Raw genomic sequence first — 25,879 nt, forward strand, 5'->3', positions numbered from 1 at the left:
GCCCATCCAGCCATGGAGACAGCAGCTGCTGGGGTGGAGCTACACTTCCCCTGTTATGCCAGCCAACAATTTTCCTTCAACATTTGGACTTTCTGGACATGTTTCTGCAAAATGTGAAACATGCATAGCTTGATTGGATTCTTATGGTATTCTAACACCACCTGGCTTGAGCAGTTTCCACTACTATGTTCCACCCATGAACCTTGTGGCCAGGGCAATGCCAGGGTCCTATGGCTGTCACCTGCATTAGCAGTGTCATTTTTCCATGCAGGCTCCTGATGCTGCAAGGGAACCCACTGGCAGCTGCATCAGGCCCAGCGACAGGCAGCACAAGTAGCCTCTCACCTTGACAGAGCCCGTCATCCCCCCCATGGCAACAGAAGATAATTTCACAGCAGGTAAAGGGCTACAGCAGATACAAGACTCCTTCACCTTTGGCACTACAGCCAGGGCTTGTTGCAATCCTGTTCCTGCAGCTTTGGCCCAGAGGATGTTTGCTCAGAGCAGAGATGTGTGAGCCCAGGAATGCTGCTTGGTTTGGGGAGGCAGAGCATGTACAAAAGCTGCATTCAAAGCACTGATCACGCAGCCCTAGAGGTGCTGGCTCTGCTGGCAAGAGTAATTCTGTGAGACCCTGCATTTTCTCTCATTCTTTAGGAGTGATATCTTGGCCTTGGAGGCCAGGTAATGGGAAGGATACTGGCCAGGATAAAGGGCAGGGAAACATGCTGTACATGACTTTGAATTTTCAGGAATAACTTAGATCAATTTTTTTTCTGAGCCAGGCCATTATTTCTGTTGGGGTGTGGGAGGGTGCCTCTGCAGTAAGGAAAGCAGGGAATAAACTCCTGTAGCAGTGAAACAGAACAAAGGAGAATGTTTGGATGGACAATTTGCATCCTGCAGATACAGTAACCAAATAATCCCACTGAATATTGAGAATACCTAGTGCAGAGTCCAAACCTTCTCTTAAGTATAGCATCTGGTGATTGTTTGTTTCCTAGTAATTTCTTTGTTGTGGATAGAAATAAAAACAACTGACAAAGTTGATTGGGATTTAATGAAAACAAAACACTTTTGAACCAGTTTTGGAAGCCATCTACTTATTAGATTATTATTACTATTATTATTACTACTACTTGGTGGTATTCAAAAGATGTAGATGTGGTGCTTAGGGACATGGTTTAGTGTTAGACTTGGCAGTGCTAGGTTAGTGGTTGGACTTGATGATCTTGGAGATCTTTTCCAACTTAAATGATTCTATGATACTGTGATTATTATTAGATGCCAATTAGAATTTACAAATTCTAGAGACTTATGCAAGTTGTTTACCCTTTGAAAGGACATGAAGAAATTCCATAGCCTTGGATAGGCAACTTGTAAAACACGTAATTTTGCAGAACATTCAGCTGTCAAAATGCTGGAATGTAAGTGCCTCACTAGATAGCATGGCATAAAGATACCAAGCCTTTGAGGTCAGGACTGTAGGTTAATACCGATGTGTTAATCCGATACACAAAGTGGGTATCTTTTTTTTTTTTTTTTTTTTTTTTTTTTTTTTTTTTTTTTTTTAAGCTGCAAATTTGTGTCATTCGTACTGTCTTTATTTTAAAGCTGAGTACCATGCCCCAGTTGCTGTCTACTGTGGGAGCATCACAAAAGCTAAACCCAGATGCAGAGCTCTGCGAGGTGGAAGCATTGATTCAAACTTGCAGCTTTGTGGCAGCAGATGGACTACTGAAGAAGAAGGTGAGGATGGAAGGGGGTTGAATGCATGATGGCCTCAGTGCAAGAGAAATCCTGATTTCAGGGACAAATGGTCCTCGAAGGTCAGTCCTTGTGTTGGCTCTGAGTCAGAGTAGGTGGCAGACAGAGAGATGCAGATGATCCTGTGTTCCTCCAGCGGTGTGCTTGGCATCATGTTTCTTTATCATTCGTACATTATGCTTTATACTTAATCCATGGTAGCCAAATTGCCAGCCATGATAGAGACTGTGGCCTGACTAAATGGTCATTGTAATGTGATATGAGTTCTGTATCTATCCTTGCTATCAGCATGTGGTCTCACTACAGGTAAATTCCAAGTTCTTTCTCTGCTTACCCATCAGATCTGATGTTGAGGACAGGGTGGTGCTGCAGAAACACTGATAAGGTTTGCTTGCTTGCTAAGATGTCCTGCTTTGCAGAAATACTGGTAGTACCATTAAGGTCTTTTCTAGTAGTGCTGACTGAAGCCAAGGTCTGAAATAGAAATCTTTTTTCCCCTCTTATTAGCAGGGCCTTTGACCTCTCTCTCCTGGCTTGCTAGCTCAATGCTGTTCATAATAATTAAACTGATGCTAGTTTTATGAAAAATAATAACAAACTGATCTTCTGAATTATTAAAACAACAACAGTAAACCTTGAATGCCTGACTCCTTAGGTGGGTTGATTGTAAAACAGTGAGATTAAGTAACTCACTTCCTTTTTTGTCTGATTTTCAGCTTCTCTTCAGTCTATGCTAACAACACAGATGAAGAAGCAGCAGCCTAGTTTAGAGGATGGAGATGGGGAACCTCCACAACCTGGGCCCATCTCTTCCCTGGAGGACAGAGACAGCAAGGCTACTGTGCACGACCTCAGTGCTGGGGCTGGAGGTGTTCTCTCCCATTTTCCTCACCCAGCCTTGACGCAGGACCCCCAAGAGAGGGAGGTGAGCAGTGCTGCCCTGGAAACTGCTCAGATCAAGGACAAGCTGAAGAAGAGAAGGATGTCTGAGGGCTTGTTAGCACCACAGAGAGGTAAGGCTGTAGCCTGAACACTCTTGTGCAGGAGGCAGGGTCTGTCCCAGGCTAGAGAGCTAGCACACATTCCCAGTGAACAGATCTCTACTGAATATGCCCCCCTGCAACAACCTTCCCTGCTCTGTCCCCTGTGTAGCCCTCCTGCTGCTTGTAGGGGTGTACTGCTGTGGCACAGGGAGAGGAGTGGCTGTGTGTATGTGCAGGTGACTTATTCCAAGTTGGCACAGGTCTGTGGGCTCCCTGCTGTATTGATGGGAGCCCAGAGGAGCAGGGTGTTCCTTGGGTGGCTCTGTGGAAATGCATAGATGTTGCCCACTGGCCTGCTTCAAGTGGCTGCCAGCGTGAACACTGTGCAGCTACTTACAAATTTCCAATAAACCTTTCAAATGTAATACCCAGTTTCGGGTGCTTTGTGTTTGAAGATCTGCTTCTCTTACACTTTGTGTCCACTTTGTAGGCCTGACTGACAGCAGTGACTCCAAGGAGATTACTCTGAAGCCAGCAGTTTCCAGGTCAGCTTCCCAGAGGCTCCTGGCAACCTCCAGGCCTGTGCCTCCCATCCAGAACAGACTTCCTTCCCCGGAGCCCAGCTGGACAAGCAACAGGGAGCAGGAGGAGAATGGCTCAAGCTGTGGCGGCAGTGAAGGGAACCACAAGGAATTGATCTCAGAGGTAAAAGGGTGTAAAGTAAAGAAAACAAGCTAAATTGTATATGGTGAATTTTCAGTTTATTCTTGTAGGCAGACCTCTGAGAACTTTCCCCCATGGTGTGAGCCCAGGGTAGCAGCCGAGCCAAGGAAGAACTCAGCTGGATGCTGCATTTTCAGCTGTCTTTGCAGTGTGTGTACAGCAGGCTTTATGTCTCCAGTGTATATGAATAAGAGAATACTTCTTCAAATAGTTTCTGTACTCTCTAAGATCTCCTGTTGTGTTTTATGACAAAGAAAAACACCAGCAACCACACAGAGCAACCAAATGTGTTTAATCTGGCCAAGCATATCCTTCTACAGTTAGTAAAATACAAATATCTGTGAACCATCCGTGCTGTGTACACGGCTGTTATTGTGGACATGCCAGTGTGTTGGTGTCTTTTTATACCAGCTCTGTCTGGTCTAGACTGAAAAAAATGTTTGCTGGAGTCCTGCAAACTGAACTTTGAGGTCCAGGTACAGTCATGTCCTTCTGCACAGTTACTTCTAACAATATATCTGGAGTTCAGGGGCCCTTGTGCAGCTTCATTGTCTTCCATGGGACTGCTTTAGGTGGTTAGGTGGTGGGAACTGGCAATTCAGGCCAGGGGGAACGGAGGCCAGAGCCCATCCACATAATTAGTTTTGCAGGAGGGACATGAGTTGCAGTTGTTTTGATTTTTCCATGATGTGCAGGGCAATGCAGCTCTTGTAAACAGGAAAACCAACAAAAAGCTAGTGCATTTTATTTCATCCCTGCAGTGCCATATGTATCCCTGACATTAACTCGGTTGGTTTCACTGGAGTTCAAACAGGTCCTGATTTGACTTTTTGGCTATGAAAAGAATGGTGGGATACTATGGAAAGGTGTGTGTCTGCTCTGCTCCCTCAGCTGCCTTTCCTAGCCGTGGTGTGTGGGAACCTAAAGGGTGGCATTGCCAAGTGAAGTGATTTAGCAGGCAGAGAACTTACAGAGAGCAGTGGGGTAGAGAATTCTGCCGAACCTAATAAATGCCAGTGAGCCTGCAATGATGAATTGTGTGGGAGCTGGAGGGCACCAAAAATCTGGAAAGCACAACAGCATCTGGGCCAAAAGACCAATGGGGAACTGTTGAAAGGGCAGCAGTAGAAAAAATTACAGGCTTGAGAAAACCAGGGTGCAAAACGACTTTGTGAGGACTTGGCTGGGATTCGGCAATGGCTGGTAGGAGGATTCGGCAATGGCTAGTAGGAGCCATTCAGACAGCAATGGGATAGTGACCTAAACCCATTCCAATCCCATAGGAAAAGCTAGCAGAGGCAGCAGCATCCCAGAACGTCCCATCTGCCAAGCAGATGGATGCCAGGTGGTGTAGTATGGCTGCTGCCACAGAGGTGAGCAAGGGAAGAGAGCTGTCAACAGCATGGGACATGGATCCTCCCTCACCACTTCACTTTCCGTTGCCCATTCCAGGCCAAGTGACTCCATCAGCTTGACTTATTTTCCCACCAAGTGGTAGGCAAGAGTACAGCTAAACTGCTTGTGACATGAAGCAGGAAAGCTGCATGCTCAGGCTGAGCACTGTATTTTCCCATTTCCAGGCTTCCCTGCAGCCCCTGTATTGCAGTGATGAGGATGGGAAGAAGTCACTGGGGGTGGCTTTGATTCCCCCTATCCCAAGGTCAGCAAGACCATCTGATGGGGATCCTGGCAGTGCTGCAGTGCCTCTCCCAAGCTCTCAGCAGTTTGTTTCCCAAGAGTCCCTGGAGACAAGGTAAGCCAAGGTGTCTGCCTCTTGATACGCTGTTCAACTCACATGTCTCATCTCATGAGATTATTTTCCACAGCCAGCTTCTACAATATGTTTATGCAAACTTATGTGCATTTACCAGGTTGTGTACCTATGGTGATCCAACATAATGTCAAAACCAACGTCATACTCTTAAATTAAGAGTGGGGAGGAGAGGAGGAGGCAGGACTTCAGAGGACCTTGAGCAGATGTTCTGCTGAACTCTGATACTAATTCACTCCGTATTTCTTGTGGTGCCATTTAGGAACTGTATTGTATAGAGCTGAATCCAGTGTCTGGTGTTGTGCATGAACTTTGACTGCAAATATCTGTAGCTGCAAGAATATTTTAGGGTGACTATTATATAGCTGCCTACCAAATTCATATGGCACTTCTGTAAATGTTGTTTGTATTTTCTGCGTCTGGATTTTCACTGTGGAATGAGAGCTCAAATAAATCTCTTTTTATAGATGTATAATCCTATAGATCTGTAATATTTCCATACAACTTTAAGATCAAAGGAGCAAGGTGCTAGATAACAGTTACAGGTCTGTAACTGGAGGAATGATACTTGCTTGGGTATGTGTAGGGAAATCTAACTATCAAAGTTGTCTTAGCTGTAACAGTAAATAAGGAGTCACAGAAACACAGTTCCAATTAGAAAATTGGCTTTTAAAATGCAATCTGCTTATACTTATATACCAGTTGGAAAAAAAGATTTCCCTCTTGAGAGAGCAGGACGGTGTAATACTACTCTAAGGATAAAACGGTGGTATTGACACCTATTACAAGATGCTGTCATCAGTTTAAGTCACAACCAGGCAAAGTTAGGCTTCTGCAAACTGACTTAACATCTCTTGCTGAATCAGAAATGATGTCTGTAAAAGTAAGAGCCACTTAGCTCCAAAAAGGAGACAGCAGAATTGGATAGTGAAGGCCCAACTTGAAGAATCTGACTCTTGTGCTTCAGCTGGAGCTAGAAGTTTCAGCTAGAGCTGTGTGACTTTGCAAACTGAAAGTTTAATGGCAGTTCATGAGCTTTGCATATTGCTGGTTTTATGGGATGTATTTCCTTCTTCATCAGGGTGACTTTGCTAAGAAACTTTTCCTCCTTTAAAGCTACACCCTTCCTTTTTCTATCTCCTCATATATTCTTTTCTCCTTGATTTTCTTAAGGCCAAGATCAGGCAGCAAAACAGAAGAGAAGACCCTTAAATCTCTGGGTAAGTACAGGGCATGGCTGTCCTAAAGTGAACATTGGAGTCCTGACCCGTGGTTGGCATCGTGAAAGCCATGTTGAAAACTATTCTGTAACTTTTTGCTATTCCTTGATGTGCTCAGATGGCTAGTCCAGAGCCCTGTCAATGGGAGATGTGTTCTGATGTTCCAATGGAAATAACTCCAGCACAGGGTTTGAGTGGCAGTAGCTGGAGGAGTACCTTGGGGTCCTGGAAATACACAACAGGAGAAGAAAAGGTTTGCCCAACTCTTCCCCCTCATGTTTTTTTTTTTTTTTTTTTTTTTTTTTTTTTTTCCCTTTACCCCCCGCTCTCCCCCCCTGCATACTCTCTAATGGTACAAAGATTGTGGAAAAACAAGGCATTTCACATGAAGTGAGAAATGCTCCCACTCATTCCTCCTATACTTGGAGGAAGAAACCTTCACTCAGAACAGTTTCTGATCCTGAACCAAGCCCCTTGAGATCTGAAACAGATTCATGAACACTGCTTATTTTTTCACACTGGGAGAAATTGTGATAGTGAGTCCATGTGCATTTTGCATTTACAGATTAAAATAAAGGATCCAACCTATGCAGCAATTGTCTAAACTGAGATTTCCACCCTCTTAAAGCACAAGTCTAAATCAAGTGCTGAGTAATGAACTGAGGCTTCAATTTTTCAACTAATTTGGCTTAAACCACATATGCTAGGTTTGTTATTACAGATACGTTCCCCTACTCTATCTGCAAATGTCAGTTCTGCAGTTTCAGGCTGGGGTAGGAGTTTCCTGTATTTTTTTTTCCCTCCTTGCATTATGACTAGCAATAAAAAAATCTGCAATACAAAATAGGGTGTGAGTTGCATCTGTGTTAGCCAATACTTTTAAGTTGAAAACCTCAGTGACACCATTGCTATTTCTTTGCCATCTGTGAGTTTGTAGTGATGGGGGAGAGGAGGGTTTAACAAATAATTTTGCTGATGCAGAAAAAGGGATAAGATCCACTGGTAGCTCAGCTCAGTGTTAACTCTGCCAAGTGACGAGCATTTTCTGTAGCAATGATTACTTTATTGCTGATATGCAGCAGGGTGCTCAACGTAACTAGGGAGAAGTATTGCTGAGTAAGTAAGGTGACATTTTTGCTGGATACATTCTGGACTAGAAACGAGCTATACCATTAAACTCTCTCTCTCTCATTGACCTAACCATTCGATGGGGAAAAAATCCTGATTTTAAGTGTTTTTTTTTTTTTTACTACCTGACTATCACATGATTTTATCATCCGTGGAGCCCTGTAAGGAACATTTAGTTTTCTGCATTTTAACAGCTCTGCTCAAGACTGTTTCAGAATGAGCTGCACTGTACTATTCCCTTTAAGAAAACCAGCTCTTAGTAAGTCTGCCCAGAAAGTGAGTTGATCTGCTACAATTTATAATGAAACTCCTTTGGGAGAATGAATGCAGCTTTGAGAACATGATTCTATTTTTGGTAACGCTCTAGCAATCCTGAGCTTTTCTTCAAATGCCCTTTAAATATTCCAGCAAAGAGAAGGAAACATAGCTACTTGCCTTTGTAGAGGCATCAATCAAAAAACAGGAGATATTTTAGTGAATGAGAAAAAGAGGATGCTTGCTGAATCAAAACAGCAACAGATAAGAAACTTTTTGGCAAGGGCAATCTTAATTTCTATTCTCAGTCCAACACAGCTACTGATGCAGCTGAAGTGCCTCTATATTAATGCACGCAGCATGGGAAACAAGCAGGAGGAGCTGGAAACCACAGTGCTATTAGAAAACTATGACCTGATTGCTATCACAGAAATGTAATGGGATGAGTCCCACAACTGGAACACGGGAATTGAGGGCTACAAGCTTTTCAAAAGAAATAGGCAGGGAAGGAGGGGTGGTAGTATAGCCTTCTATTTTAGGAAAAGGATAGATTGTGAAGAGCTGCCTCTGAGAAACAGACAGCTTGAGAGCTTGTGGGTAAAAGCTGAGGACCAGTCTAATAAAGGACACCTTGTGGCTGGCATCTACTACAGGCTGCCTGATCAAGGGGAGCGTGTTGCTGAGGCCTTCCTGTCTCAGCTACAAGAAGCATTGTGCTTGCAAGCTCTCATCCTGAAGTCAAGACCCTGAACTTTAGAAGAGTGAAATTCCAGCTATTTAGAGATCTAGTGGATGAGATCCCCTGGGACACCATCCTTAGGAACAGAGGAACTGATCAGAGCCAGCAACTCTTTGAGGATGCTTTTCTTAGAGTGCAAGAGCTCTCCATCCTTGTGTGTAAGAAATCAAGCAGGGAAGGCAGGAAACTGGCATGGCTGAGCAAGGACCTGCTGGTCAAACTGAGATGTAAGAAGGAAACACACAGGCAGTGGAAGCAGGGACAAGTGGCCTGGGAAGAGTACAGTGATGCTGTCCAGATGTGTAGGGATGAGATCAGGAAAGCCAAGGCACAAATGGAACTGAGCTTGGCAAGGGATGCAAAAAATAACAGGAAGGGATTCTGTAGGTACATTGGCCAGAAAAGAAAGGTCACGGAGAGTGTACCCCCTCTGATGGATGAGAAGGGAGAACTGGTAACAACAGTCATGGAGAAAGCTGCAGTACTCTAGTTTTCTTTCTCAGACTTCACCGCCAGTCAGACTTGCCATGTCTCTTGAGTCCCTGAACCTCTAAGCTGTGGCTGGGAAAGTAAAGTCCTTCCCACTGTAAGCAAAGAACAGGTCTGAGACCACCTGATGACACTGAACAGGTACAAGTCTATGGGGCCTGATGATATGCATCTATGGATCCTGAGGGAGCCAGCTAATTGACCTGCAAATCCACCCTCCATCATATTTGAAATATCCTGGCAGTCAGATGAAGTCCCTGGTGACTGGAAAAAGGGAAATAGCACTCCAATTTTTAAGAAGGGTAGAAGGGAAGACTCAGTGAACTACGGACTGGTGAGACTCACCTCTGTGCCTGGAAAGATCATGGAGCAGATCTGGCAATCCTGGACATGAGTACAGGCTGGGAGAAGAACTCATTGAGAGCAGCCCTGCAGAGAAGGACTTGGGGGTTCTGGTGGACAAAAAGCTTGACATGAGCCAGCAGTGTGCACTTGCAGCACCGAAGGCCAACTGCATCCTGGGCTGCATCAACAGAGAGATGACCAGAAGGTCGAGGGAGGGGATTGTCCCCCTCTGCTCTGCCCTCATGAGGCCCCACCTGGAGTATTGCATTCAGATCTGGGGTTGCCAGTACAAGAAAAATGTGGACTCATTAGGGTCATTCAATACTTAAAGAGGGCTTACAAAAAAGATCATGACATAAATTTTGCTAGGTCAGATAATGATAGGATAAGAGAGAATGATTTCAAACTAAATAAGGGAAGATTTAGATTAGATATTAGGAGGAAATTCTTCATTCAGAGGGTGGTGAGGCACTGGAACAGGTTGTCCATGGAAGCTGTGGCTTTCCTATCCCTGCAGGTGGTCAAGACCAGGTTGGATGGAGCCCTAGGCAACCTGATCTAGTGGGTGGCATCCCTGCCCATGGTAGGAGAGTTGGAACTGGATGCTCTTTAGGGTCCCTTCCAACCCAAGCCATTCAATGATTTTATGATTCTACTTACCAGGAGCTGAGGACTGAGACCTTTATCATTCAGTAGACCTGAGTTTGATGGCAAACCAAGAAATGTCATTTCTACTGCCAGAGCAATATGGTATTACTCCATCTGTCTAGAACAACCACGTGCTATTTGCCATTCTCATACACAATGTATTCATATCTCATCAGAACTCCGGACACTGGAACCCATCTTGCCTATTCCCCAGCATCACGTTGCCTGTAGTGTGAAGTCTGCTGGACATTTGTATGAACCTGTAGCCACATTAACAGGTCTGCCTCTCAGCCAGGCCAAGGAGATGGACCATCTCATGAGCCCTCGTCTTCTGAGGGATGATGACTGGAGAGACAGCAACGGAAGGGTAAGAGCAGCCTTCTTTTTCAGTGACTGGTCAGTGATTGCTTCAGTGACAAAATGTCACTGAAAATCATAATATTTCTCTGTTGTGGAAGGAGGAATCCATTTTCACTGTTGCAGCAGACATGGGGAGATGATGCTATATCTAAGTCAGAAGCATTCTTTATTTATGAAGGACAATTTAGGCCAGATCTGAATGGCAAAGTAAGTCATTAGTCAGTGAACATGTGCAAAGTGTATGCTTGGAAGCAGAAATTATAATGTTGGGTGTAAGCAAGGCTGCAAAACAAAATGTGAGAGTAGCTTGTCCTTGGAATCATTGTTGTATCTCACAGCTGTCCTATTCTCCATTTTTTTTTACTGTGTTAAGATCAGTGTTTCTTAAACTTTTTTCCTCATGACTCCTCTTTTGGACTCATCCATTCTCAGGGAGCAACTGAGTTCTTCAGAAAAAGAGAAGGGAGAAACAGCTACAATTACTGGTTGTGAGCATGAAGAAGCGACAAATTACCTCTTATTGCTGCTTATCGCAGATGGCTTTTACTCCCTTGCCATAGCCTATAGGAATTGAACTGTCTGTTCTCTCCGAGCACTGATATGGCCCTCTTGCTTTGAGCAGGTCTTCATGACATAGCTTGAGAAACAGTATTTTGGCCCAGTAGAAGGATATGGAAATGGAGCATTATACACCATTGAGTATAATTGTATGCTGAGATGAGGAAAATGAGGAATCGTTTTGAAGCTATCGGGATGTTTGTGGAACTCCATTAAAGACCGTGACACTCCACCACTGTATTCCCGATGAGATGTCACGTATGTCTGTCTCTTTATGTCCCTTGATGTATTTCTATTTCAACCAGATCCATGTTACCATATCCAAGTCAGCTCAGGAGAAAATGCGCCAGAAGCGAATGAGAGAGATGGAGCTTTTGCGAAGAGAGAGGGAGAAAGAGAGAGAGAAGTTGCAGCTCTCCACATGTAGCAGTGACCCTGGGTTTACGTCTGAAGAAGGTAAGTGGTTGGTATAATTGTGAGCCTGTTTTCACTTGTCTGTGTTTACATTGTTTTGTAAATGTATATGGAATCAAACTGGAAGGCTGTTACACTTGCATCCGAGCGGAATTTAGAATACCATTTATTTCTATTTTCCAAAGAAAATTACAAAGGCATGGAGTTTCTTGCCTGCAGCCCCTAGTGAGTCAGTCTCAGAACACAAATAACACCCCTCCCCCTGCCTTCTCTTACCACGTTTTGCAGACTGGGTAATTCTTGCAAATAACATTTGGGATTTGGCCTCTCTCTAATTGAGAGTAGGTTATAGGAAAGGTGAATTGGTAAGTCGAAAAGAATGCTTTTTAACTAAGCTGCAACCTGGAAGAACAGAAATTAAACTATTTCCAATTAAAAGATAAAAGAAGATCTTTCTCACTTGGTGGAAATGATTATCCTGCCCCCACCATTCCCTGCTGAGGAGCTTGCATTGCTGAGCCATGCCCGAGCCCTTAGCAAGCACTCACATTTTACCCACATGACTTCACAGCTTTACTGACTTAATTGCGGCTGACAGGCTCTGATTGTCCTGCAGCATGCACTACCACAAGTGCTGCAGCAGCAAACTGAAGAAGTCAGCACTCAGCCCCAGGGCATCAGACAAGGTTATCTGCTCTTTTTCTTGTTATTATTTTGAGAAATGGTGGTATGGAGTGCTGAGGTGGGAGCCCCAGAAATGCAGCTTCCTTATCCAGCCTCTGAAACAGGATAACAAAGGAAAGACAGTGCTGAGTTTTCCTCATTTCTTGGGGGAAAGCATCACTATATTCTTTGTTTAGTCCTGGTAAGCATGTAAATGTTATGCTTGGAGTTGTTGAAAAGAACAGATAATGTTACCCAACTCCAGCAAAATTTCTAGATGTTTTTAAGCCTGTATTCACCCTGTCCAGCATTCTACTTACAAGGTGCTTTTCTGTCTCTGCAGGCTTTGGCCTAGTACACATCAATGGGACAGTTCCCATTTCCTCTAGCACCAGCAATGCCTACAGATCGAGCATTGGAACCACCCTGAGGAAGCGGGTCAACAGGCCCTCCTTGCCCAGCATCCCTGTTATCAGCCAGGACAGTGGCTTCCTGCGCCATTCCTCAGGTGAGCCGGCTCTTCCCTCCCGCAAAGAACACAAACTGCTCCTTCCCCAAACATGTATGGGAGCTCAGGTCCGGATCCTGTCCTGTCCGGGACTGAGAGCTCCCCTTTGGAGCTACTCTGGCTTGATGATACTGGAGCAGTTGGCCTTACAGATCCACTGGAAAGTTTAACTGAATAAAGGAGTGGTAAAGCCTTAAGCTCGTACTAATAGTCCAAAATATAACACTGGATCTGGGTCAGGACAGTATTTTAAATGGGGAGGTAGCTGTAACTGTAGGGCTGAGCTCTGATGTAATCTGGCAGGGTGTGCTCACTGGGCAGCACTGTGATCAAGTAGCCACTCGCTCTTGTGGCCCTCTGTCTGTGCTTCTGCCTGGCTCTCCAGCTGGCTTATCTGCTATTGCAGCAGGGGTTGCCACTGCATGGAAATTAGCACATTGGTGCAATTGTGCTATTTCACCTAAAAATGCTTAAAATGCAATAAATATACAACAGATGGTGAATACATGGAGATTGTCCCTTCCACTTAATATCAGTAAGATACATTATATCTTACTGATTATTATATTATTATATTATAGTAAGATATTATTATATCTTACTGATAATTATAAGATATTTACTTAATATCAGTAAGATCCAAATTTAGGCCCATTTGAGCATTTTTGTAAAAAGTGCTGCTGATTTTACAGTTCTTCCATCCTCCGTATTTTGTAGAACATACAAGGTAATTTAAAAACTTTATAAAGTCTATATCAGTTCATCTAGACTCTGTACAATACTTATACTCAATACTTCCAGACAATTCAGGTGTTCTCATCTAGACTTTACGAAATGAGCTTTTGAGTGAAAGATAGGAAAATTATGAAATAGTTTTCATAGCAAATGCATTTGTCATTAAGATTTTCTTATACCTTGTATATTTATCATCAAGAGAGTGTGTTTGCCAACAATATGCATCTACATTTACATATTTTTATTCTCAGTTCACATTTGGAAGGCTTTTTGTCATGAGTATCTTGACTGGAAATTGCATTTTTTCCATAAGAGAAAGCTTAGGCATTGCACAGTTTGCAAACAAGTACATTTGATGACAAATAAATTTCACCTCAGCATCTTTGAAATACAGCCAGTGGGTACCGCTGAAATAGAAAATATTCATAACAAACCCCATAAACTGCTACATTCCCAAAAGTATGTTAAACTGTATATACACTCAGCTGTCTAGAATACTCGAAATAAATGGAACCTGAGGCACTGCCAGATTTATAGAGTAAGGTACTGAGAGATACCACAAGTCCCTGGTTGTTGCTCCTTAGGGATTTGCCTGAGCAAAGTCCTACATGAGCTTACCCTTAGAGTGGCAAGTCCTGCTGGGTGATGCTGGCTCCCAGAGAGAGTGAGACCCACAGCATTATAATCTTTGAGCTGGCTGTGGTAGCTGTATGGATTTGGGAGCTGGCTGCTTGTGTGCAAATTTCGGGTTGACAGAAGGAGCTAGAGTCCAGCATAGTGGAAGCAATGAGCCAGACAGCAGAGAAGTCTCTGAAGGCAACACCAGCTTGCCCTCCTATATAATCTTAGCTAGGAGCTTGGTTTGCAGTCTGCACTGTGCCGTGCCTTGCCCAAGAGTATGCACTGCCTGTGTCTGACCCTCTCCCTACAGCGAACTCACTGCCAGCCATTGCTCTGGGCTCCCTGGAGTGGGGAGAGGAGCCCGAGTGTGGGGACGCCTGGGAAAGCAGACCCTTTTCTCACCCGGAGCAGGGGCTGCTCGATGCGCTCGCATGGCTCAGCAGCAATGACTGGTAAGAAACCTCTCTCTTCACTCCCTTTCTCCCTCTCAGTTCAAAGGTAAGTTAGAAACAGATTCTTCTAGCATCTCTGGGCCTAGGCAGCCCAGATGTCCTAAGAGAACTCATGAAACCACTACAAAGCAATCATGGTGCAGTAATACAGTGTCATCCTCTTATTTGACCTGGCCTGTAGCAGTGCCACAGCCACAACAGGTCCATGTTGTCTTCTAGCTTTGCCTTCTGCTCCATGTAGCTGCAAATGAAAGCTTAGGGGAAGAGAGGTTGCTGAACAAGATAATTTGCCTGCTGAAGGCAGAAGCAGTCTTGAGCTTAGAGATTTGGGGGCCTCAGGACACAGACTGAGGTGAGACTGCACAAGGAGTTATCTCTGGTCTTGCTGCTGGAAGCAGCAGATGGGGCCTTCCTTTGACCCAGCAGTACCTATGGGGAGTTCCTATTTCTGCAAAACAGACTGAGAAGTGGTGCAGAGTTGCTTGGCCCCTCATTTCTCCTGAGGTGCTCATGGCAGAAGAAAAGGAAAAAGAAATCTTTAGGAATCTTGCACTTTTAGAAATAAACTTTCCCCTTTGCTGTTTAATATGGGCCAAACAAGTTTTGTTGATAATCATAATTTATCCTGAAATTAGATGAAGACAGGAGGAGCCTATGAATTTCAGGCGATAGCGGGCATCTTTCTGATTTGTGGGTCCGTATACACTCACCAGGTCTCTGTTCACACCAGGATGACCATGAATAACCTTTTCAATTTTTAAAGCAACCTCCTTGTGTGGCTACTTTGCTTTGCCTCCCTCCCCTTTCTCTGCCACATCGCACAGGTGCTCTGTAAGGTGCAGAGAGCGGCTGCAGGTGTGGGGAGAGCAGGTTACACTCAGAGACTTCTGTGAGGATGGGTTCCCCATCCTGCCCTTCAGCCCTCTGTGCCTCCTGGGAGAAGGCTGTTGTAGTGAACCAGTGAACACATTGTGTGCCTTCATCCAGCTCAGGTCCTTCACAAACTTATGACAGATTTTTTTAAATAAAATGTTGCTGCTTTGTGTGTTATTTTAAGTAGAGATTTTCTGGGAAACCCATTGTTTTTGCTGTTCTTGCCCAGCTGTGGAATCTTTTAGGATGTACTGCTTTTTTTTATGCCTTTTTTTTTTTTTTTTTTTCCTCCTGACTGCATTGCAGGGTACAAACTCAATTATGGAGTGGCAGTGCAGACTCTCACTTCTGAACTGCCCTCTGTGGATCGCAGGGGGAGGAATGCCCTCAGTAGCTGCCAGATGGGACTGCATTGCAGGGCCAGGGTCCAGGGAGGGTGGAAGAAACAGAAACGTGTCACAGCCTCCAGGATTCTGGGAAGCAGTGGCACAGGGACTTTGTGTGCCAGGGCTTTCAGGGATGCTGTCTCGTTTAATAGCCAGAAGTTAACCCATCCACTCTGAAACCATCTATATGCCTTTTGGATTTATGTATGCCTTTCACCACCACAGCATCCAGTGGCAGCAAGTTCCATGATTTAATTTAGTGCTGTGTGAGAAAAATCTCCCTTTGTTTGAACTGACACCCTGGTAATTTCAGGGAGTGCTGCCTTCTTGGGTGGTGAGAAAAATCAATCAATTTTGGTAATTGCCTTTCAGGCAGCTGAAGGGGAAAGGACTCTTCAGCATCAGACGCCTGGCTATCTGCCACTCAGAAATCCTTCTTGGTAGACTTCATGATGTTACCTTGGCAGTTACCAAAGAGGTAGGAGCATTGTTTTTAACTGTGTCCCACATACGTTGTGCGTGGGGCATAGAGTAGATATGTACTTGCTCATTTACATGTGTGCTTGGTGTCTGCCTTCATTACTATTTTTAGATGTCATTCCTCTAATAACTATGTCACCTATCTGTGTGATCTGTCTGTATATATAGCTACATCGGCTGGTATGTAGGGTATCTGTGTCTCTCATCTTTGAGCTAGGTGTCATTATAATGCAGTATACAAATGCAGAAAGTGAGGATCTCATCAGGTGATTTGCCACAAACCAAATCTCTGCCCAAGCTGTAATTAAATGCTGCAGCCTTTGCCTCTCAGCTTCCTCCTACTTCCTCTTTTTCAGCATCTTAGTGATTGACTACAGGTATTTATTTTCTTGTGTTGCCTGATGATCTCTCCTCCTTCTTGCTTTCTATGTGCTTTTTGGTCATTTGCCCTTTCCATTGATCCATTGCCTCCATGCGCTGGTTGAATTTTCCATTGCAGCCACTGGGTGCTTGGAGCATCCCAGCTGTGTGTCTGCTGGGCTGTTGAACACAGGTTTACTGTCTCATTATCAAGTTAACAAAAAAGCCCTAACCTAAGCTCCTTGGAAACATTTGTGACAGAATTTCCAACTCAGCATTTGTTTGTGGCCTTGTGCTCTGTACTCTTGTACATCACTGCCAAATATATTACAATTTCCTTTGCTTGCACAATACAGTAAGACTTAGATCCTTTCCATTGAAGTACTTGTCTTCTAGCCAGTACCTAATGATGTTCAAGGCCTGAATGTCCCTTGTGTTGGACTCTTCAAAGTTTTCTGTTTACATACGCAAGACTTGGATTCTCCCAGTCTGCGATCGGAGTTAGGAGAAGACTTTTCAGCTTAACTCATCTGATGGTGACATTACTTTTATATTTCTGAGGAAATTCCCTCCTTTTTGCTGCATACACTCATGTGCAGAGCCATTTTTCAGCTTTCATTTCACTCCAGTCCCTAGTCCCAGATTTTTGCTTTCACAAGCACTTCAAGCCCTCATATTGTTCCCTTTTATTAGCAAGCACAACCAAGTCTGGCAGAAAAAAACACTGGGCTGGTCTCCAAAGTAGCTTTTGAATGAATCACCTGACTCCTCAGATGTTCCTTTCTTCCCCTTGCAGGAGAGCTCTTTTGAAGCAGGGGTCACTCCAGAGCAACACTGAAAGCTAGAAAAACCTAATGAAAGCAGCTCTAATTGCATGTGATCCTTCAGGATCCTTGAGTGCCTCGAGTCCAACAGCTAGGGTTCTGCGTAGACAGAGCAGATGGACTCAAGTTCCTGTTGTGAATTAGTTGACTGTAGACATGAACCTTTATTCTCCATTTCCTGGGTGGGCATTTAAACGGCTGGTGTTATGTATTTGGAGAGGAGGAAAGTGCCACTTTTCCTCTATCTTGTCTTTATCAATTATGCTTTTGTGGTTTAAAATCAGCTCTTACATTATTTATTTATGTATTTCCTTTCAGTAAAAGGGCTTGAAATAAAAGCAGTATACATTGTGGGCAAAATAGCATGGCTCTGTTTCACACAGAATAAAGTGTGAAACATAGAATAAACATATTTCTTAGGACTGCAGTTTCATTGAAATTGGATTGTCAGTGGGCCTTAATCACAGAAGATGTTGGTATTAGATGTTTTTCTGTGCTTGTGATTTTCTACTCTTATGTTCCACCTGGACACAGGAGAAAAAAAATAAATCATAGTGTTTCCTGGAACTTCTGTCCAGAGAAATTGATTTTTTTTACAAGATTATTCTAATATTTTCCCCCATGACTTCCCTAGGTGAACAACCTCCGTTCGAAGGTGTCTCGCTTTGCAATCAGCACTCTTGGAGAGCTTTTCAGGGCCATGAAGAAACACATGGACCAGGAGGTGGAGGAGGTCGCTCGAGCTTTGCTCCAGAAGACAGGGGACTCCAGCGAGTTCATTCAGAAAGCAGCTGATCGATCCCTTGGTATTATGGTGGCGAGCGTGACACCTGCACGAGCAATGACTGCTATCCTGGCTAGCGGGGTCAAGTATGTGGTTGTTGTCTTAGTGATATCCCTCACCTTAAATTGTGCGGTAGGGGAAAGAGATGGCATACAGACAGAGAATGGGAAGAGGGAAAGGCTCTTTCTATTGTCTTCTGTGAAGTCAGTGATTTTAATGTCTGATCATCCTCATTCCTTTCCTCTTGTCATCTGCTTCTGCCATGCTATGGCCTACTTGTTCTCACAGTCTGTCAACGCTGTCTAGATGTGGTGAATGAAGGGGAAGCAAAAGTCCCTGCAGAGATTGGCAGTACAGTCTTGTGGCTTTGCGGGGAAAGGGACAATGGAAATTGCAGCAGTGAGTGCCCTTTGATATTTCACAATGCTAACCACAGAGGCGCTGGGAAAAAACATGCATCATCATTATGCCATTAACTTGAGAGACAGGGATGCTAATTGCTGGGACTAGGAGCACACATGGGAGGATGGGCTGGGTGCGGCACAACCTGCTCAACAAGTGCAGCTCCTTCTGAGAGGAGCTTGTTTGACCATTGCGTCCTCAGAGCTACGCTTTCTATTCGAACTGATGCCAAGTGTTGGCTTTGAGATGGTGAGTCACTCCACAGGCGCCTTCACAGGCAGACTCTTATGAGATATCTGAAGCAGATGCTGCCTTAAAATATTAGTGCTGTCTCTGATAGTTTTGAATAGGCACGCACTAGAAAAGACAACCTGGATAAAATGGCTACTACCCTTTCCTTAGCCTTTCAAAAAGTGAGGAAATGTACCTGTTGCCAAGCCTCAAAGAACAGACCGCATTGCTGCATATTCTTCAGATTCATGCTCCAAAGAGGTTTTCCTGTTGTTTCAAGGGTCTGTAGATTTGGAGATAAAAGGGTGGAATAAGCCCCAGTCCTACTGCAGCACTGTCTGTGATGGGAGCCCTCTGATAAGTCAACATGGATTGTCTTTCATTTTCCTCTTTCTCAGGGTCAGTAATTTCAGGAAATAAATTTATTATCAGATAGTCCTGGGAGACTGAATTCCTTCCTCCTCCCTGTGCATTGTTCCTCTCTTTATCTGAGGGTAGTATCGTCTCCTGTTGGTAAAAATTGCAGCAAGGACTCATGCCTGCTTTCCCCAGCAATGACAGAGACCATGCTGTGACCAATGTCTGTATTTCTGTCCTTCCCTTTCCCTCTGCCAAATGTTTGCTCTTGTTTCCAGTCACCGCAATGTCCTGGTGCGGAAGTCTGCAGCTGAACACCTACTGACCGTGATGGAGCAAATTGGAGCTGAGAAGCTCCTGTCAGGCACACGTGACAGTACTGAGCTGCTGGTTCACACGCTGGTGAAGCTTGCTCAGGATTGCAATCAGGACACAAGGTGAGGATCTTAATTTTACCTCCTAAAAACTGAAAGCTGTATGATGTCTGGCCATGATAAAACAACAAAAGAGTGGAAGGTAAAATAAACATCAAGAAAGTTACTTCCTTGTGTGGATAATGGTGTTTAGGGAAACAACTGTATTGGGTAACATGAGGTTGTCCAGCAAGAAGGACCACTGCCAAATTTCTGTGACTTGAATAATTATTTATTCAGATCAGCTGAGCTCAGATTAATCAGTCAAATGACTTTGTTTGGTCCTGTGTGCTCAACGAAAAGCTGAAGCATTGTCCACTGTTCATTACATGAGGATACCAAGCGTTTTTTTCTGGTAAGGTTAGGACTCTCCTAGAAAAATTCCATTTCTCTTCAAGCAACGTGTTCAGTCTTTCTAAATCCCTTCTGCAGATCTAGTTGCCTACGATACTCACATTTTTTCCTTTCTATCTGTTGTATAGTATTGTTGTCTGTGGCTGAACAAATTTCTTCTTGAAGATAGCTGTAGTTTTGCAGCAGATTATAAAACTGGTAACATCAACAATACAAACAAAAAAACACCAATACTTTGACTATGGCTCTAAATTCCAATTAATAGGTGGCAGGAACGTACAAGTAACTAACTGTATACCTGTACTATAGAATAGTAAATAGTAAATGCGAGTTGATTTGTCTTAGCTTGTCTGCCAGTAAAAGGAAGGTAAATTTTTGTACAGTGGCAGCAAGACATTGCAAATTAATCATGGCAGCGAAGCAGATGAACTCCAATCATCCCATGGGATCCTTTGATCCCACAGAAACCATTCCACAGTTTCACTGTGAAATTGTAGTTTCCTGTTGCCCTGTGTCTCCAGTGCTTCTTGTGTTCATCTGGCAGCATTGCACAGTGGTGCCAAATGGAAGTAAATATCTCTCTTTGCTGAATGGATAACACCTTCTTATGAAAGTACTGCATATGAGAATTCAAAATCTCAGCATATTCTATTAATCCTTTTATTTGTTTATGCATAAAATGAGGGAGAAGATGACTAATATTCTGTAGCAAAAACAGTTATTCATTTCTCTCTTCCCTATATTAGGTTTTATGGACGGAAAATGCTGAATATATTGATGAGTCATCCAAAATTTGATGGGTATTTGAAACAGTTTCTCCCCTCACGTGACTTGCGAGATGTTATGGCAACAATTAAGCAGAAAGTAAGTGCTTGGCAGGAGAGATGTCTCCTTTATGCATGTACTGATGTTGCTAATGTGAGATTTAAAATATTCAGTCTTTCTTTATCTCATTTTTCTTCTGTTGCATCGTTTTGCTCCTGGAAACGAACTGCTGATTCTTAGCATGTTTATCAGCAGACAGTGAGGGAATTAGTGTTGTCAGAAATAAAGTGGGTATATGCTGATGTCAACAACGAACAGGAAAGGGAAATAGGAGCAAATGATTTTACCCCCATACATAAAAACACTCTCCGCCCCAAATACCCTGTTACCCACGGCCCCCAAAATGCAACAGATGAAAGAAGTAATTGTGCCAAGAAATTTCCCAAATGTACAAAATATACACAAAGCTATCATAATTAGCGGCTATATTATCTGTATTCTAGGAATACTGCCCTGATGTCATGCTCTCTGCAACTACCTGAAAGGAAACTGTGGGGAGCTGGGGGTTGCCCTCTTCTCTTCTTGCAGATGACTAGTGATAGGACTAGAGGGAATGGCCTCAAGTTGTGCTAGGGGAGGTTCAGGTTGGAAACGGAGACATTTCTTCCCAGAAAGAGCAGTCAGGCATTGGGACGGGTTGCCCAGGGAGGTGGTGGAGTCACCGTCCCTGGGGGTGTTCAAGGCGAAATCGGACATGGTGCTTAGGGACAAGGTTTAGTGGGTGACATTGGTGGTAGGGTGATGGTTGGACCAGATGATCTTGAAGGTTTTTTTCTAATATTTTTGTTTTATTTTTTCTTAATGACTCTATTCTATTCAAAGAAGCTCCAATAATTCAGCAGCCAGTGGAAAATCATCCCCATTTTTTAAAATATCTTCTCCACTTACATTCTAGAATGGAATGTGTCTTTCTGCAGGAGTGGAGAGAGCGAGTGTGAACCAAATCAACTCCCAACATAATGGGCAGAGAGTCCAAAAGTTTTCTGCTGTTCTCTCTGATAAGCCTTGTTCCCTATCAGTTTGTATTATTCCCATTTGTGCTCATGTCTAGGGATTTTATAAGATTTTATACTGCTACCCATCATGGTAACACCTACAACCTGCATTAGGTTAGTGATAACAAAACCTTCAGCAGACATCTCTGAATTTCTGGTCCGTCTCTCTCTAAGTTATGAAATGTGTTCCTAAGCCTATTTTTGTAGCTGTGATCCTGCTTATAATCTTTGTTTTAAACAAACGCTTTCCTATTTTATAAATTAATGTCTATTTGTTTTTTACTATATGTATTTAGGGGATAGAAGACCGCGTATCTGAACTTCCATCTGCCAAGGGCCGCAGGGAGTCTAGGAGCAGCAGTTTGATGGTGTCCCAGGAAAATTTGCCTTCTGATGAAGGGTACTGAACACTCCTGTTTTATTTGTCATAGCATGTGGCAAGCTTTTTGTGTCTCTTCCTCAGTAAAATCTTGCTGGTGGAGCTGAACTGTGCAAGAGATTGTTATCACCAAAAGATTTTACCTTGTTTTTATTTTCCAGTTCAAGGTCCGGCTCTGATGTCCTCATCTTACCCCGTCAGACAGTCCGGCACACATCACTTCGCACTGTGGAAGAGATTGAACAACTCAAGGAGCTTAACAAGCTCCTGACAGCCAAAGAGTTTCAGGCACGAATGGAGGGAGTAGTACTCCTCCTAGATCACTGCAAGAACAACCCCCAGCTCATCTCAGCTAACATTGTCCAGGTATATAGGACATGTCAATTGCTTTTTTCCCTTCAGTTTCCTTCCCAAGCCTGTCACAGTAAAGTTCATTTCATGTGTCTTGGCGCTACATGCTAGTCATTCAGGACAAGCTGGTCCCTTCTCACCAAAAATAATTTAATTCAACTCCAGGTTTCAAGGCAAGTAATTTTAGTCCAGATGTATTTTTCTGTCTTTTGCCTGTTGGTGCTGTTCATGAGTTGATGATGGAATTTATTGTTGCTGTAGCTTCTTCTGTCTCGATTCCTGTATTAGGGAGAAAGAAAGGAAATCCAGCCACCAAAAACCTGGCAATTACTCTTCAGATGAAAAATGGTTTGGGATGGGGGAGAGAAGTATCAGGCTGGATAGATTTAAAAAATAAGAAATAAAGGATTCTCTGTATACTTTATCTTGTCATGTGAAGGCACAACTCGGCCTACTTACTTCCTTTCTCACCCCTTTCTTGATCGGGAAGTCCTGTTTTCACTGTTGGGCTTCTATTTTCTCAAAGAGAAGGAAAATGTCAGGAGACATGGCTTGCTTTTCCTCTTAGCATCTGCTTTTTTCCCCTTTTCTAGAAAATGGTACCCGATAAAGTGATTGAAACTACTTTAATGAGAATCAGCATGGCATGTTAAACTTGAGAAGTCTACCTTAGAGAGATGGTTAGCTAGAGAGATGGTCTGGATCCTGAAGAGTTCATTAGAGCCCTGCTGTCCTCCAGAGCAACGTTCTGAGACAGCTAGATAAAACAAACCTTGGATCTCATCCAGACTCAGTTTCGGCAAGATAAAATCTACCCTCAGTCCTTGAGACAACACTATAGAAAAATGAGAATCATAAATAGCTGTTTTCATACCTGTATGTCAAAGATTTTTTTTTCCCCATTATTAGGGTGATTTAATGATTTAATGATAGGTAAAGAGAAACTCCACATAAACTCTCCCATCCTCATCACAGCCTTGTAATAAAGTATGAAAATGTTTTAAACCAGCATGGTTGTGCAAATACTACAGTGAGTAACCCAAAGGAAAACAGTGAATTTGTGCTAGTAAACACTGGCTTGACAGAAAGGATTACATTCTTCTTTTATTTGATAGGGAACTTGTTTCAGCATCCCTTATAGAAACATATACATTTATGTTTGTTTTCTTAACAGATTTTTGATGTTTTTGTCCCGAGACTTCAGGATTCCAACAAGAAAGTGAATCAGCAGGCACTGGAGGCTCTGGCTTCAATAACACCCATCCTCAGAGACTCCTTACACCCAGTGCTGATCTCTCTGGTAGCAGCAGTCACTGACAACCTGAACTCAAAACACACAGGGATATACACTGCAGCTGTGAAGGTGCTGGAAGCGTCCATTGCTCACCTAGGTAAAGCTGAACTTGGATTTAGACTAAGTGTGGACTCTCCATCTCAGAGACAAGTGAACGCTCAGTCTGTTGATAGTTGTTGTTGTCTGTGGAAAGATTCAGCTGCTGTAAGATGTTTATGAAGTCCTGTCTGAATTCTTTCTATCCCAATCTATTGTGTCTTGTGATGTGCAGCTGAATGGATTCTGCTTATCATCTGGGTTTTATGATTACTAATCCAGCAGAGAGGATGTTATAGGCATTATTCTAAACTCCTGCCAGAAGAGTATGAGGGAAGGAACTGGCATGTCACGTCAGTTTTCTCCCTTCCTCCCAAGAAACTGCATGTGTTTTCTTCTTATTGAATTGTAGTTTTAAGATGTTAATTCCAGTAATTTTATATCCGCTAAAACAAGGTGACAGTAATGTATTTTTTTCTTTGATGCATGCTGTGAGAAGGGTGGTGGAAGCTCTTTGCCCTTGCTGGGCTTTGTTCCGTACTTTGACAGTGATGACTCTCTCAAGCAAATATATCTGGACTTTGCTGACCTAAAGCTTTGAGCTCACTCACTCATTTTGTAGTTTTTAGGTAGTAGTTTAGCCATACACGGCTCAAATGAAAATGTCCCTTTGAAAGTGAAGACCGAGACCTTGATAAGATTATGTTATGAAAAGTCACAGGGGAGATAGATGAAGGTGGAAAGGCTTGCTGGATAGTCAGAAAGACACTGACTAGCATGTATTTCTTAAAAGTATGTGGAGACACTGCCCTGATGTGGTGACTCCCCGCTTCCCCTCACCTGCCACAGGTTTCAATTTGCCTTAATTTGTAGACAGTAACCTACAAATAAGAGAATTAGAAAAGCAGAAAGGATGAAAGTGAAGTACAGGAGGTCTCCACTAACATTTTTCTCAGCTAAGTTTTGTGTTTGATATTAATAATTAACAACAGTGAGCACAAGGATAGAGAACTGGCTAGCACTCTTAAGTTAAGGAGGGGCTGTTAGGGTTGGTTGCAGCCAGGGGACACAGTTAAAAACCAGCCTTAAGTCTGTAGAAAATATTCTCTGTGACTTTTAGCTTATTCTTATGTCCTTTGTTTTAGGCAGCTGGATCCCCTGGAGGATCCCTCTGCAAGGATCTGGTGGAGAAGTGTCAACATTGGCTGTTTTTGTTCTTGCACATGTTTCCACCAGGGAAGGAGACCAAGACTGATCTGTGTAGTTTGCTGGGGGTGTTTATGGATTTATATCTTTTCAGTCTAGTGTTTAAAATTCAATGAGATTCAGACCTGAATCCAAATCCAGACCTGAATTTGCCTCTTGATCTTCTGGTGTAGATTTAGAAGCACATTGACAATACCTGTGCTACTGCTGTCATTATTGCACCTGTGACCGGAGGTTTCCAGTTCCTGGGGGCTCCTCATGTGCTATTTACTACATCTCTGACTTCTATTGAAATGTGAGATGAGAGATGGTGTGTGTGTCTTTGTGCATGCAAGAAGTTTGGTTTTGGAAAGGTGGATGTCATCACTAAAAGTGTTCATAGAAGGTTTTTTGTTTTGTTTTGTTTTCACTGATTAAAATCTACTGCAGAAGAGCAGTTTCCAGATAAAGTGCTTGGCTTCCAGGGTTGATGCCAAGTTTGCAGATCACTCATATCATCTATGCTCTATATCAAAGGACCTAAATTCCTGCCAACTGTAACTGGTAAGCTGGGTAACAAGAAACCACCACGGTGCAGTCCTTATGCACCCATTTTCAGACAAGCCTGAACATGTACCAGCATTTCCCCAAATTCTTGGGAGTCTTTGTATCTGTGCTCCTTGTCTGCTTTGGTACAGAAGGAGCTGAACAATAAATCCTGGTGTACAATTCAGCTAGAATTCAAGGACAAAGGGACTTTTGGAGGTTGTTTGGGTCTGGTTTGACTTCCCAAATTAATTGCTTTGCTGTTGATGTGATACCGGTGCATCAGAACTTCTGCAGAACAGCTTCCTGGAAGATTCTACATTATGGGCACTAGCCGGTCCTGTCTACTTTCTACCTTTGTTCTTTGTCTTCTTTTTTTATTTATTTTTTATTTTTTTAAAGGGAATTTATGGTTTGCCAAGTTC

The 25,879-nt window shown here is 43.3% G+C and overlaps 1 protein-coding gene across 5 annotated transcripts in view; it reads left to right on the top strand.

The window, feature by feature from the left end:
* TOGARAM2 (TOG array regulator of axonemal microtubules 2) overlaps positions 1-25,879 on the top strand; it is a 57,589-nt gene that overhangs the window by 24,047 nt on the left and 7,663 nt on the right. For all 5 annotated transcript variants that reach the window (XM_072035468.1, XM_038176320.2, XM_038176321.2 and 2 more), the window contains exons 3-19: positions 272-398; positions 1,615-1,749; positions 2,484-2,780; positions 3,241-3,455; positions 5,054-5,226; positions 6,418-6,464; positions 10,245-10,435; positions 11,292-11,442; positions 12,407-12,571; positions 14,238-14,379; positions 16,011-16,116; positions 17,937-18,172; positions 19,355-19,513; positions 20,590-20,707; positions 21,960-22,063; positions 22,204-22,408; positions 23,568-23,784. In XM_072035468.1, coding sequence (XP_071891569.1) covers positions 371-398; positions 1,615-1,749; positions 2,484-2,780; positions 3,241-3,455; positions 5,054-5,226; positions 6,418-6,464; positions 10,245-10,435; positions 11,292-11,442; positions 12,407-12,571; positions 14,238-14,379; positions 16,011-16,116; positions 17,937-18,172; positions 19,355-19,513; positions 20,590-20,707; positions 21,960-22,063; positions 22,204-22,408; positions 23,568-23,784 — 2,689 coding nt within the window. In that variant the 5' untranslated portion in view covers positions 272-370. The remainder of the gene's footprint in view (positions 1-271; positions 399-1,614; positions 1,750-2,483; positions 2,781-3,240; positions 3,456-5,053; positions 5,227-6,417; positions 6,465-10,244; positions 10,436-11,291; positions 11,443-12,406; positions 12,572-14,237; positions 14,380-16,010; positions 16,117-17,936; positions 18,173-19,354; positions 19,514-20,589; positions 20,708-21,959; positions 22,064-22,203; positions 22,409-23,567; positions 23,785-25,879) is intronic.

Source organism: Anas platyrhynchos, chromosome 3 (genome assembly GCF_047663525.1).
Source record: "Anas platyrhynchos isolate ZD024472 breed Pekin duck chromosome 3, IASCAAS_PekinDuck_T2T, whole genome shotgun sequence".
In the NCBI taxonomy this organism is placed as follows: Eukaryota; Metazoa; Chordata; class Aves; order Anseriformes; family Anatidae; genus Anas; species Anas platyrhynchos.